The 15,234-nt window shown below is 44.4% G+C and overlaps 1 protein-coding gene across 2 annotated transcripts in view; it reads right to left on the bottom strand.

Annotated features, from left to right (window-relative positions):
- The window catches only part of bcor (BCL6 corepressor), a 54,268-nt gene that overhangs the window by 18,400 nt on the left and 20,634 nt on the right, over nt 1–15,234 (bottom strand). For both annotated transcript variants that reach the window (XM_022665429.2, XM_049471092.1), the window contains 3 exons: nt 13,892–14,167; nt 9,069–9,340; nt 4,391–4,657 (listed from right to left, as the gene is read on the bottom strand). In XM_022665429.2, the coding sequence (XP_022521150.2) occupies nt 4,391–4,657; nt 9,069–9,340; nt 13,892–14,167 (815 nt within the window). The remainder of the gene's footprint in view (nt 1–4,390; nt 4,658–9,068; nt 9,341–13,891; nt 14,168–15,234) is intronic.

Here is a 15,234-nt window from a genome sequence, read left to right as displayed (position 1 = left end):
ACACACACAGCTTCCTGTCTGGGCCAAGCTAGGAAACAAGGATGGGGGGGGGGGGGGGGAGAAGGACTAGGAAAACAAGACGCAAAGACTAGCTAGGAACACACAAACACACTCAGTCCCCGCTTGCTATGGCCAGTGAAAGGGCGTACAAGGAGAGAGAGAGAGAGAGAGAGAGAGAGAGAGAGATTACACACCACAGGATTACATTCTTGTGCCCTCACACACACGCCTGTAAATCAGCAGCGTCTATGTGAGTGTGTGTGTGTGTGTGTGTATGTGTAGCCGATGTCACCAGGCGCATTAGAAAGGCATTAGAGCGGAATTACAGGCGCGGTGGCTCTCTCTCTCGCGCGCGAGCGCGCGCGCACACACTCGCCCTCTCGCTCTACCTCTCTATCTCGTGTTGCGCTCTCTTTTCTTTTAATGGTAATTTACGGGCTCTTTACAGAACCACGATCCACCCAAAACACTTTGGGTTCACAGCGGGTTCTGTGTAGATTTGAAAAAGCCTTAGGTTCTACACAATGAACTCCTCAAAAGCAGTTTTCGTTCTGGTTCTTCTGTTCCACGGCACTCAATGAACCATTTGGTAATGCGTAAATTGGTTATTTGGCAAATTTCTGGGTGTACTATGTACAATGGTTCTATGCAGCACCAGAAAGGGCCTCTTAAAGTAGTTATGGTTCTAGAGCGATCCCAATTGTCAGATGTTTCAACCACAGCCTGAGGTCTGCTGGACACACCTGGATCTGGGGATCTCCAGAGCGCGAGAGGTGACGGGTGAGTGAGGGCGCGCGCGCGCGAGAGAGAGAGATAATGGCCTGAAACCACAAAAGACGCAGCGTTTAGCGCCTTCAGGACAACGATTAATTAAAGAAGATTAGGAAGATCCTGATTCACACCCTAACGAGCCGAGAGAGAGAGAGAGAGAGAGGGAGAGAGAGAGCGAGCGAGCGAGAGATGGTATAAAGGGCGACGGAGCGCAAACAAGAGAGGACAAGCGTGCAGACTGTGTGTGTGTGTGTGTGTGTGTGTCAGAGTACTGCGTGATACGAAGGCAGACGGCGCTGCCCAGTCAGTTCCAGTAAACAAGCACACTGACACAAAGTAAACACACACACACACACACGTCCACATTAACGGAGGAAGGAACACCGCTAACGCCCCAAACGCAGAGAGAGAGAAAGAGAGAAAGAGAGAGGACAAATGGGTTAACGGAAAAACTTGACCACAAAACCCTCTTCTCTGTCCTCATCTATTTATTTATGATTTATTTATTAGTTTACTTATTGATTGATTATTGTGTGTTTTTAAAGTTCTGAAGCTGAAAGGAGAGAGAAAGAGAGAAGAAAAGACAGCACATAAAAAGACCAAGAGAAAAGTTAAAAGGAAAAAGAGAAAGAGATCAAGAGAGGAGCACCAAGATAGAGAAAAAGAGTGAGAGAGAGATAAAAAGTGAGGAGAGGGAGACAGGGTAAAAGATAAAATAGAGACAGAGAGAGGGAAAAAGAGAGAACGAGAGAGGGAGACAGCGTGAGAGAGATATAGAGATAGAGAAAAGAAGGGAGTGAGAGATAGAGAGAGAGAGAGAGAGAAAGAGAGGGATGGCGCGAGTGTGAGCGATCATGCGCTCGCTGCAGTAATCGCTCATTTCCTGTGCTCTGTGCCAGTCCTTTCAGCCTCGCTGCCGGAACTAATCCAGCTCCCCATTAATCTGCCTAAATTAGGCACGGAACGCCGCCGCGCGGCAACTGCACAACTACGGAACGTCGCACAGCGCCTACGGAACGTCTACGGAACGCGGGTGTGGCGCTGCTGTATTTTCCGTTCAACAGCTACAGCAAACCCGTCCAACAGCTATCCCACACCCCGCCCACACGGACCTATAGCTGTTCGAAAATTAAGGGAAAACAGAACATTCGTAGCGACTACACGCAAACTCTTTTTGCGGCATAAAAACTTTGGGGCATCCGCAAATGTGTTTATACTGTTAAGAAGGTCTGACAAGATTTACGTCGAAAAGAACACAAATACTTAGTGGGTACGGTACTTTATCAGCAAAAAACAGAAACTAGTTCAGGTAGAGCTGATTCGGATTTCAGTATTTTACAATATTTGAGCATCAGTACGGATATCAATACAGATTTGTAAATGAATACATGTTTTTTCATTTTGGGCCAGAACTCCAAAATCGTGGCATCCATTAAATTAGCTCATAATATTTTATTTGAAAAACAACAACAACAACAACAACAAAATGTATTGGTAACAGTCTTCGCTAACTGAAAATGTCTATATCCGTATCGGAACAGGGGATTAAGGATGCACGATGAAAATGAAATTCTATTGGTATCGGCCAACAATTGTTTTTGTTTATAAATATATACAATCATCGGCATCGGCCAATATGGCCAATATTTCTAACAGATACTTGGCCAAAACTGGCTGCGCCATTTTTAAATAAATTGATTTAAGCTGTTTGATTAAATCTGAAGCTTTCATTGATTTTATTAGTTTTACATTTATAAAGTTATACCAGGGTGTATAGTTATAAAAGAGTAATAAAGGATATTGGTACATCCCTAAAATTAACTTTTTTTTTTTGGTAATGTATTGAGTATACATGTATACTATATTTGTCAATTTTACATCATCAGATATGAACTCAAAAGCCTAAAATCCTCCGCGAGTCACAAACTATTAATACAAAATTACCGCACGCTTTGGTTATCGCCGGTCGATAACGGTGACGTCAAACGGCGTCCAGAATTAGCCGCGAGCGCGGCGCCCCGTCTCGCTCTCTCTCTCTCCGTGTCAGCTTTCAAAAGACTAACAGGAGAGCGAGACAGCGCGAGCGAGAAAAAGAAAACGCGAGCGAGAAAAAGAGAGCCAGCGCGAGCGGGAGGAAGGAAAGGGTTAAAAATTTCCGGCGCGCGAGTGGGAGAGAAAGAGCGAGGTCAAAAAAACGCGAGCCGGGGAGAGCGCGAGCGAGCGAGAGAGCGAGGGAGAGCGCGGCTCGTTATGTGTGTGCGCTAGTGAAAGTGTGTGCGTGCCTATGTGTGTGCGCGCGAGCGAAAGCGAAAAGGGTAGAGCGAGCGCGAGGGAGAGACGAGACAGCGCGCGATATAAAAAGGAAAGGGAGGGAGAGGCGGTGTGCGCGAGAAAGGAGGGGGGGGGGGGCGTGTGTGTGCGCGCGCTAGCGCTAAGCGATCGCTCCGTGCCTGTCAGGGGCTCTCACATGTCACACTCCGTCTCACGCAGAATTAATGAGATGCGAACGGAGCGCGAGAGGAGGCAGCCAGCCGCAGAGAGAGAGAGAGAGCGAGAGAGAGAGACGCAGACAGAAGCGCATAGGGAGGAGGGAAGGGGGAGACTACAAGGAAGCGAGGTAGCGCGAAGAGAAACACACACACACACACACACCACGCACAGGAGCTTGTATTCCTATTCTAACGGGCCATTTGTACGGTCGCTTCTGTTCTTTGAGCACGCGCAAACCATAACCGCAGAGGCATCCCAAACATCAGCTTTGACCTCATTTACATTTTCCTAAGCCCTATTCGGACAGGATTAGTTTTACCTAAGGGAGGTGGAGTAAAGTATTTATTACCTCAGTAATTCCTCGTAATTTCGTAAAGAAAGCACCAGGTCAGTCATTTTTCCTGGATTGAAGGCTTCTGTGTCAGCAACGATTCTAAACGTAGGTAAACATTATCTCAACTGCTGTAGAAAAGAAGTTTTCTAAAGTACAAAAGATTGCAAAAAGACAGATACCTTCAAGTCTTTCAATTCTGTGATGAACTCTGGTTATAATATTGCTCATCATCATGAGTCGTTTTGAAGGCAGTGCCTAAATCGAGTAGCTGCTCCCATCCCAGTCTTTCATACTGAGAGTTTTTTATCTAGTGCAAATGTCATATTTTTTTGACATGCTCTTGTGAAGAAAAATCATTGATCTACCTCCCTAAATAAAAACTGATCCAGTCTGAATAGTTATATATACAAATTTTTATTTTTGTTTAATAAGTCAAAAAGTGCCCAAGTGCCCCTTTCAACATCCCACAGCCTATCCCGAGGAATCTATTCACAATAAAGTACTGTATTGAATAAAATAAACTTCTAAATACACATTCACATTTGCTTCCCAAAATGCACCAAATAGAAACATACATATTCAGTCCCCCTTAAGCACCAGATAAAAATGTTTTCCAATAAAGTGCCCCACAGCCATGCCACATTCACATCCACTAACCCCCACGGGGCTCTAAACATTTACTACACATTTACAATGCTTGGTTTCATTGGCAAGCACGCAAACAAGCTGGGTCCTCGTAAAGCTAGGAATACCAACATGCAAACACACAAACACAAAAGCCTGAAAGCGGCTTACCTCGTAGCCGAGGCGCGCGGCGCGCTGCAGCAGGGTCTCGCCGGCGTTTTTGTTGACTATGAGCCGGCGGGCTTCAGGGGGCATGGGGCGGCTGGCAGGCGGCTCCGAGGGCACCAGGGCGGGCGCTGGGGTGACCACAGCAACCAGCGCCGCTGCCGCAGCAGGCTGGAGGGGGGGCGAGGGAGGGGCGGCGGGAGATGAGGGCGAGGGGGTGCGCTGGATGACCGGAGGGGGGCCGAGGCAGTCCGACGGAGAGTGCTTCGCAACCTGCGGGCACGCGCACACACACACACACGCACACGCACAGACAGACAGAGAGACACACACATACATATACAGTCATTTATATCCATAAGTGTTTGTCAGAATAAACCACTGAAGCAAACGAGGGAGGGGGGGTGAGTGAGGGGGGGGGGGGGGGTGGTAAACACACACACACATACACGCGCGCACAAACAATGGCCAATAACAGCACAGAGCATGAGTGTTCTCTCTCTCTGTATGTGTGTGTGTACATGTGCGATAAATGGAAAGCCGCAGATCGGCGGCGGACGTTTCTCCATCAGCATGCGCGCTCTGCCAGGGAAAGCTAAACAGGAAACACACACACACCCGCGCGCTCTCACGTTCACTATCTGTGGAGACCAGCAGGGCGGAAGAAAGGAGGGCGAATGGAAAATGTGTGTGCGCGCGCTGTGTGTGTGTGTGTGTGTGCTCGCTATGCGTGTGTGTGTGTGTCTGGCAGTGGGCCAGTGAGATCATGCGAGCAGAGCGAGGGCTGGGAGTCCGCCCACCCCAGAGGACTTCCACAGCAAAGCAGCTGTCAACACACACACACACACACACACAAATCCAGCCCAGCCCCGTAACAGCCCTGCTCGGAGACAGCGAAGGTTGCGCTCGTTACGTGGCGGCGCTCCGGGAGAACAGCTTCCGCTCCTGGCTGCACGAACACAGCGCTCGCGCTCAGCTCGAGCCAGCGGAACGCCAGCAATCCCGCTAGGCTCCAGACAGCGCCGTCTGCGCCGAGGAACCTGGAACTAGCTCTGCGCAGTTCGGGGAAATAGGAGATTTTCCTCTTTTCCCACTAAAACTAGTGAACTATTAAAGGGTCAATCACATACGTGACCAGGCCACGTTTCCTAAAATTTGGCACGTTCAGAAAAGCGTGAACGCTAGACACGTTTCACCACTAATCTGTTTCTTTAGCTAATTGTCAAACCCAGATTAGTTGTAGATTAATTGAGCTATGAAAAGCCATTTAGTTTAGTTACTGTTAATTCGTGTTTGTAAATTATTTTAAATTGCCAAACCATCCCTAAAGCCTTTAGCTTGCTAGTAAGAATAACTTGTCTTAGGTTATGTTTCAGGTTGACCACAATTATCGTCGTTTTCAAACCCAGTTCAAGAAAGTAAAAGACTAAGATTTTTGGCTGTATAGTTCTGTTTAGTCCACAACAATAGTTGTAGCCAACTTACGGCTATAGCTTAGTTTTGTTTAGCTCAGAAGTGTAGCTAATTTCAAGGACAAGCTATGATTATCTATATTAATTAGTTATCCAGTAGCTATTTTTAGCTAACGAGAGAAATATATAATGACTAGCGATGCTTGGTAGCTATAAGTTCACATCAGTTATATATCGTTAAACACTAAATGTAGCCAACTTAAAGAGGATATACTGGGTCCAGAAAGTAAAAAAATAATAATAAATTTTGTTTCGACTGCCAGGACAGGTAGCTATAAGCATAGCTAATCATGATGTAGGGTCTGGTCTGGTCGCTCGCAGTGCTTTTAGTCAGTAATCAACTGGGTCGGTGTTATCGGACTAAGCCGAATGAAACTGCTTTTGTCCTTTTCGCAAAAGCTAAAGGAGGTCAGAGTTTGTATTATGAGGCCTGCCAGAAGCCAGCGGTTTCATCAATCTGACACTTAAACATCAAACTAAAACCCAGCTCAACCTAGCTAGCTACTGCAAGCTTAGATTTCTTTCCAATTAACACCAACCACTGCTTATATTTAACTGAAAGAGAGCAAAATTAAGCATAGCTTATCATTTTGTTAGTTAATAATGTTAATCTAAACAAAATTAACTCCCTGCAGGCACGACCTTATCCTGACGTGAAAAATCATCTGACGTTAGAACCAACATTTAAACTGAAATTAACGTATATTGACGTTGGTGGCTAGCTGGGGTAGTTGGGCATTATTGGCAATAGCTTAAATAGAGTAAAGTAAATACTAGCAATATTTGCTGTATCATATTAGCTACTTTTTCATTTTTGTACCGATAGCTAAACAGATCTATCTAGTTGAGCATAAGCAGCCATTGCTCATCTTTTTTCATGGGCTACACTGCGCTGGGCTTTCTCGGCCACCGTAGGGGCTACAACTACTGTTTATAGCTTATTTGAGCTTAAGTTTAAATTCAATGGCCAAACCATTCCTTAGCTAGCAAGTAAGAATAACTTGTCATGCATCAAGTTGGCTACAATTATGACGTTTTCAAACCCAGTTCACGGAATGTAAAAATCTAGGTTTTTTGGCTGCAGTCGGGGCAAAATAAGATTCCGATGGTTCTGTTTAGTCAACAACAATAATTGTAGCCAACTTACGGCTATAGCTTATTTTTGTTAGAAACAGTGCTGGTTTAGTTCAAAGGTCTAACTAATTTCTTAGCTAGTAGATAAGAACAACTATTTTAGCTAACGAGAGAAATAAACAGTGACTCACTTTAGTTATATAGTTTAACAGTAAACGTAGCCAACTTAAAGAAGATATACTTGGACTTTTTATAGCTATAGCTTAGTTGAGCAAGAAACAAAGCTAATAAAAACACTAATGGGGAAAGAACAGAAGAAAAGCCTATGACTAGCTATAGAGTTAAATTTAGCTGTTTGTTGAAGAACTAAGCTACCGGTGTTTTTTTCCATTTCTCCTGTACTGATTACTGACTGATTGAATAAATTGCTTGCGCTGGAGGTGATTAAAACCCCAGCCCATACCTCCTTGAGCCACCAATTGTTTTATTTATTTTTTATTTTTTCCCCGAAATGCGCAAAAGCAATTTACTTCGGCTTAGTCCAAAAACACCGACCCGGTGGAGCTCGCGGTGCACGAGACTCGTGGGAGAGGCATCAGTCCCAGTGCCGAGCGGGGTCACGGGGAGGTACGTTGATGATTTACAGGCTTGTAATCATTTACATCAAGTTGCGGCTTGTGCGTGCGTGTGTGTGATAGAGAGTGCGCGCGGGTGCACGTTCTTGCCTGCGTGCACGTGTGTATTAATAAACGTGGGCCGTTAGTGCGTGAGTCATTTAAAGAATCTCCTTCAGGAGGGAAACATTCGCTCTGCAGGGGGAACGGAGAGAGAGAGAGCGCGCGCGTGAGAGAGAGAGAGAGAGAGAGAGAGAGAGAGAGAGAGAGAGAGCTCTACATCACAGAAATCAGATTAAACAACAGTCCAACCACTTTTCACTCTTTTTAAATAATTACAACATATAACACTGTTATTGATATATTACTGATTTATCTATTTTTTCAAATGTATGTATATGATTTACTTTCATATGTAAGATGTGTTATTTTTTGACCTTTTGTATATTAACTACTTGTTTCATTGCTTTGGCAAAAGTTGTTAATTGCATTTGATGCCAATAAGGCTATTTTAAAATGAAAAAATGAAATAGAGAGAGAGAGAGAACACGAACAAGAAGGGAGAGCGTATGTGTGCCGGCAGGGAAACAGCGTATGCGACAGAGAGAGAGAGAGAGAGTGAGAGAGAGAGAGAAAATAGAGCAAGCGAGAGAACGAGAGTCCACTTCAGACGGCCTTCACCCTCCCCCTCTCCCTCCCTCCATTGGGAGATTGCGTTTCGGTGCAAGAAGAGGTCACAGCAGTCACGCTCTCGACACACACACACACACATTCGCGCGCACACAAAACACACACACACAGACGGGCCGGTCACCGCTGAGTCGCGCGAGAGGAGCGCCCGGCTCCTAATTGGGAGATTAACGCTGTTGTGATTGGAGACAGATTCTCAAAATAGCTCTGAAGGAAAGCAAGAAAGAACGCAGAACTTCCCCAGCTTATACCACACACACACTCTCTCACACACACACTTGCACAGCTGCGTGAACGTCGTACCAGATAACGTGGTGTGTCAACTCAAAACCTCGCGTCAAATCAAAACGTTTTATAATGTATCATCCAAAAATCACCACTACGTTAAAATTTGTTTAGTCGTATTAAAAAGTTAGCTTTTCTAAGAGAAAAAAAATATTGCTATACTCTAGAAATTCCGTGTAATGGTAAAATTAAAGATTACATGAGATTTTCAAAAAATGTTTAAATTGAATTTTACTGCTCTACTTTCTAGCTGTTGACTTATACAGACTACAAACGTGCCATAACTACATGCATTTGTTTTAACTTAGTATAAGAAATTATATTTAATGTATGTATATAAAACCACTGGAGCACAAATACGTCCAAAATCTAAATTTTTGAATCTGGATTGTTTGTGTTCTCCAAATGAAATATTTTTTTACATTTTTTACACTGACTTTAACTGAAAGTCATATTTGATGTGTGTACACATGTATCTTTTATATAGCCTACATACAGAGGCAAAAATGTAAAGTGTTTTTTTTTTTGTTTTGTGTTTTCACAACTCACCTTGAGCGGGTGGGCGGGGCTAAGCTCAGGGCTTTCCTCATTGGCCGCGAGCATCCTAAGCTCGCGGTGGCCGATGTGCTTGGTCTTGCACTGCCGCTTGCCCTTGGGCTTCTCGAGGTCGCCGTGGCGCAGCAGGCGGGGCGCGAGCTCGTCATCGAGGTCGGGCGAGAGGCCGCCGCGCCGGTGTTCCTTCAGCCGCTGCCGCTTATCCGAGAGGCGGGAGGGGGGGAGGGGCTTACAGTCCGGAGAACAGAGCCCGGAGAGAACCGGAGCTGGGGAGAGAAAGAGAGAGAGAGAGAATGTTACGTATACTCGTGAGCAACACACACCCTTATGCACACGAGCTCCAGCCCGCGCGCGCACACGCAGAGTGCAGCTCGATGAGGGTCTCGTTAGCTAACGCAGGCAGACGGAGCCTCGTTACATCAAGAGCTGCCGTCCCACTAACGAACAGAACACGCAGGAGGCTGCTGTGTGTGTGTGTACCTGGGCTTTACTGTAGAAGCCATATATGATTGTATCGCTGCATAATACATCCCAATATGACAGCAATAAGAGACAGAGAGAGAGAAAGAGAATAAGAGATGGAGAGAAGGAGACAGAAAGGTCAAGACAGAAGAAAGAAAGAAAAAATGGAGAGAAATAGACAAAAAAGGAGGGAGAGAAAGAGAGCAAAAGAGAGTCTAAGACGAGAAACAGAGGGATATTTAGAAAGAAAGAGAGCAAAAGGAAGAAAGAGGGTAAAAATAATAGAGCAAAAGAATAAGAGTTGGAGAGAATGAGAGAAGGAGGTAGAAAGGGCAAGAGAGAGAAAGAGGGAGAGAAGTGAAGGAGGGGAGAAGATAACAGAGCAAAAGAGACTGAGATGAGAAAGAGGGGGATATGTAGAGAGAGAAAGAGAGCAAAAGGAAAAGAGTGAGAGAGAGAGCGCGAAAGAGAGGGAGCGAGAGCGCGCGGAGGGGAGCTCAGCTGAAACAGAGCGAGACCTGCGCTCCACATCTGTTCCATTATTCATCACCCTCAGCCACACACACACACACACACACACACACACACACACACTCGATCCGTCTCTCGCTGAAGGCACGGCGTGAGCCCGACAGCGGAGGGGAAATTTCTCACACAGACACAAACACAAGAGCGCGTGGGTGCACGAGAGTGCAAGAGCACGAGCGAGAGAGAAAGAGAGGGAGCGAGAGAAAGAAAAGAAAGAGAAGAGAGATAGATAAAGAGAGAGAGAGGAAGAGAAAAAAAGAGAGTAAAGAAAGAAGAGAGAGAGGGTGTGAAGGAGACAAACTCTCCCTCTGGGCAGACGATGGAAAGCGCTTTGCTTCCAACAGGCTAATTACGTCCCAGCGACCCCCTGAGACCACACTAGGGTTGCAGCGGTAACCGGTTTCACGGTATACCATGGTATTAAAATGCACGGTTATCATACCGTGTGTGTTTGCTTATTACCGGTAAAAGGCAAGCCAGCGGAGAAACTCACCCGCCCATGCGCAACTCTGCTCCGCTTCAGCTCCTCAGCACACAGCGGTGAGAACAGCAGAAAGTGCATCAGACTAAACAAATCTCCATCCGCCTAAAAAAAGGCTAAACTAAAATCAGCAGTGTGGGATTATTTCGGAGACCCGCCGAACGCACCCGAGGATGGTTATCCGATTTATAATCAATGTGGCCGTAAAGTCACAGCTAAAGGACATCCGTCAAACCTGTTCTCCCATCTCCGAGAACACCACCCCGCCGTGCAGCGCAAAGTATGTGTTTAGTTTATAATTTTACTCTGAACCTAAATAAAACCTCTTTGTAGTCGTGCACAACCCATGCGGTAAGCGCCCGCAAAAGCGCTGAGTTATCCGAAATTTGGGCACGCAGGTACAGGCGTGAAGTGCGTGCTACGATGGATTCACGTGTCCGTGTAAAGGTCCTGGCCGGACTGGATGTGAAAGACGCCATTCATTTACATGCGTTCATTTTCAAATTCTGACGTGCCTGTTTTTCATATGTTAAAACCAGACTCGCTGTGAAAGCCTTAAAATAGAAATCTCTATTGTGAGGATCATGTCAGAAATAAATCCCCTCTTTCTGCAGTATCTGGTTATATACCAACTTGGCAGTAAAACGGACGTTTACAACAGTTGTTGATCAGACACTGACCCAGGCTCAGTTTATCAGATATTAAATAATTTAAACTTAAATAATTGTACTGAATATTTTAAATACAGAATATTTACTTCTTAGAGGACATGTAATGTGTGTAACGTGTGTGTATATATATATATATATATATATATATATATATATATATATATATATATATATATATATATATATATATATATATTTTATATACACTCTTAATGCCCTTAAGAGTAGTGGAAAAAACGAATTTCCTTCACCTGATGGTGTACAGCTTATTTTTTTAAGGAGACATTAAATTATAATTGTTCCAGGTTTCTACAATAAATAGTTAATTGAACAAAAAACCTTTGTTGTCATTTCTTTAAGGGTCAGTTTAATAATATATGTAACAAACTGTGATACCGTGATAACCGTGATACCGCGGTATTTTCTGAGACGGTTATCATACCGTGAAAATCTCATACCGTTGCAACCCTAGACCACACACACACACACACACACACACACACACACACACACACACACACACACACACAAACACACACACACACACACACACACACACACACACACACACACACACACACACACACACACACACACACACACACACACACACACACGCCCCCAGGCTGATTGCGAGAGTTCTGCATGGCTGGCGCGTGCGTCTCGTCTCTCACACCCAGTCACACACATCACAAATTAGTCTGCGGTGTGTGTGTGTGTGTGAGTGCCTGAACTTGCGCACGTGTGTGTATGTATATGTGTGTATATGTATTGGCATATGATAAAAGGGTGAGTGTGGTGTAATAGTGTGAGACAGGTTTTGACAGGGACATCTGGGGGACATTAGACTCGCATTAGCATGAGAGTGGACAGGGAGAGAGAGAGAGAGCACAAGAGAGAGAGAGAGCGAGAAGGAGAACGAGTCACAGAGGAACAAGAGCAAGAAGGAGTGTGAGTGAGTGATAGAAAAAAATTATAGAAAGCAAGAGTAAGAGACAGCACAAAGAGAGAAGAGAGACAGAAAGAGTCAGAGAATGAGAAATGAAATGAGAAAGTGAGAAAGCAAGCGAAAGAAAAAGGAAAAAAAGAAAGAAATTAAGAAAGAGATAGAGAGCAATAGTGAGAATACTGGTGAAATAAGTGCAAAGAAGGGAAAAAAAAGAGTCTCTCTTACTGCAGTCTTGAGAAAATGCCTGTGCAACATCCAGCAGACAAGACGGACACACACACACACACACACACACACACACACAAACACACTCCTGGTGTCGTAACACCATCGCCCAGACAACGCATGCCTCAGCCCAATGAGCCATGAGATTCCACAACTGTGCAAATAGCTTTGCGTGTGTGTGTGAGAGAGAGAGAGAGAGAGAGAGAGAGAGAGTGTGCGAGAGCATGCACAAGTGTGTGTGTGTGGAGCTGCTGTCAGTCAGCAGGACTCATTACTGCAGGCCGTTGGCTGCAGAGAGGCGCGAGGGCGAGAGAGAGAAGCACTCTGTTCTTCGCTAATCTGCCTCTCGCGCTCTTTATCCCTCCATCCCCTTCCCTCGCATCACCCACTCCCACCCTCCCTCCCTCCCCCGCCCGCCTCTCCCCTCACACCCACTCTTCCCGTCCTTCATTCATCCCTGTTTATCCGTTCCCATCAGTCCCCTCTCTCCCTTTGTTTGGAGCACCTCAGATCACCCAACGCCACCTCTAAAAAGTTCAGAGGAACATCACACTTGGTTCATTTGGTTGAATTCATTTGGTTTTCAGAGCATGTACACTTGTGTTATGCTATTTAGGAGTTTATATTCCAGAATAGCGAATAGCTAACATATCCAGAACAGCAGAACAACAGTTTTTTTAACAGAAAGGTTACAGGAAATATTTAATGAACACGATTATCCCCGACCCCAGATTCAATTGATCAGCCAAGGTATGTTTGACATCTAACATGGGCTTGTTTAGATCCAAGTAGATGCTAACATTTCTAACAAACACCTGACTTGTAACAGACTGCATTCTGGTCCATACATGCTCAAACATCTTCACTTATTTGCTTAAAACCACCAATCTGACTTAGTAGCTACTTAGCCTAGCTACTTTTGATTTCGTAAAACAACCAGGAAAGAGAAGCAATTCGTATGACCAAAGTTAGCCTAGCATCTTTCCTTCATAACTAAAGAATCGCACATCTCATACCGAACATCTTCACTCAAAAACTGCATCAGGGATTAGTGATCAATCATGCTCATTTGATTGTTTACCAAATTGTTCCCTTAAAGGACTCCCAAACAGTGGAAGTAAATGGGGACACAGATTTGCATAGGTTAAGGGTGTAGGGAGCATAGGTGGCACATCGTTTAAGACACGACCCACAGTGTCAGGACCGGCTGAGTCAGGGCTAAACTGGCGTGTCCCTGCATGCTGACGTGCACATATATGCACACACACACGCAAAAACGCACACGTGACAAAATTCTGCCTAGAAAAGAATAAAATCTTGAGTTTCTGAGTTAAGAGAATTCTTTACGACTTTCAAACCCAGTTTACACTTCGATATCAAAGCTCTGCAGTTTTCCAGGGAAAATTCTATCTGGACTCACAGTAGCATCCTATTCCAGCAGATTAGTTCACCAGCTCACCATATGACCCCTCAAACTGATGCAAATGTCCGAATTCTTTACCTGTTTCGATGTCAGTATATCCCAGATCCTTCCGTCCCCATCCCTTCTCATCTGCTCCACCTGTCCTGCTCTTCCTCTCTCCGCAGGGAACGCTGTGTGGAGTGCAGGGGTTCGGCTGGGTGGGGCAGGTTTTTTCCCGGGACAGCGCCCCCTGGCGGTCCCACAGCTCCTGCAGGTTCTGGAGCTGCCGGGGTTTGCTAAGCCGCAGGCCAGTGAGCTCGATACACACCTTCAGGTTCTTCACCTCTTGCTCTGAGGGCTGGCGCCAGACGTCCGCTAAACAGGTAAAAATGACCAATGTTAAAAACATATTTGAGTTGATTTAGGTATTCTGTTTTCATATGACGGTGATTACACATTTAGGTAAGTTTAGTTTAATTTAATTGCATCACCTTAGTTGTTTTTCAGAGCCACTTCCCTCAACATGACAGACATCAAAATTCAATAACAAAATATTTAAACTAAACCTATACTATACAGTAACGAAAATAAATATTTATATCTGTTAATTTAACTGAGTAATTAAAATATATATATATTTATTAGGCATACAATGGAATTTCTATTTTGATGCAGATGAATAAATGTTTTAATATAAAAGTACAAACAAGTCAAGGCTGATAAAAAGTGTATTATATAAGTTTAACCATAAAGTTTCCTCATCCAAACAAATAATTAATAAATAAAAAAACTCTAATCAAGAACGCGGACAGGATTCTTAATTTGGACAACACCACACAACCCACAACATTAATAAAATTACATATGGCCACACACACACATACAGTTGTAGGCTGAGGGAGTTCTGAAAAGGCCAGAGCTACACAAAGACGGTTTTGATGTCAGACTGAAAACAGCCTTTAGCCCAAGCACAAAGCCAGGGTCACACATACTCACAAACACACACACACACCTGGGGATTTATACAGAACATGTGACCTCTATAAACACAAATTGGTATGAATTGGAAAAAAATTATCCAAGTCAGAAAGAAAAAGAGCGAAAGTGAAAGAGCGAGAAAGAGCGAGAGTGATGTATATGGGTTGTGTGTGTGTTATAAAGACATGTTTTAGAGTGCACACAGTATACACATTATAACAATAGTACATTAATTAACAGTACTTACGAAAAAATGTCTAAACTAATTAATTGACAATAGTTAAGACATTATTAGTCATTACATGGGTGAGAGTTGCGAGAGTGGTTAGGTTTGTGAGAGTTGTAAGAGCAGTGAGAATAGTAAGAGCGGTGAGAGTTGAGAGAGTTGTGAGAGCGACAAGAGTGGTGAGAGTTGTAAAAGTTGCGATTTGTAAGAGGGAAATACAATGTAGTGATTATTAGGT

The sequence above is a fragment of the Astyanax mexicanus genome, chromosome 23 (genome assembly GCF_023375975.1).
Source record: "Astyanax mexicanus isolate ESR-SI-001 chromosome 23, AstMex3_surface, whole genome shotgun sequence".
Classification (NCBI taxonomy): Eukaryota; Metazoa; Chordata; class Actinopteri; order Characiformes; family Acestrorhamphidae; genus Astyanax; species Astyanax mexicanus.
This window is presented reverse-complemented; position numbering and strand designations above follow the sequence as displayed.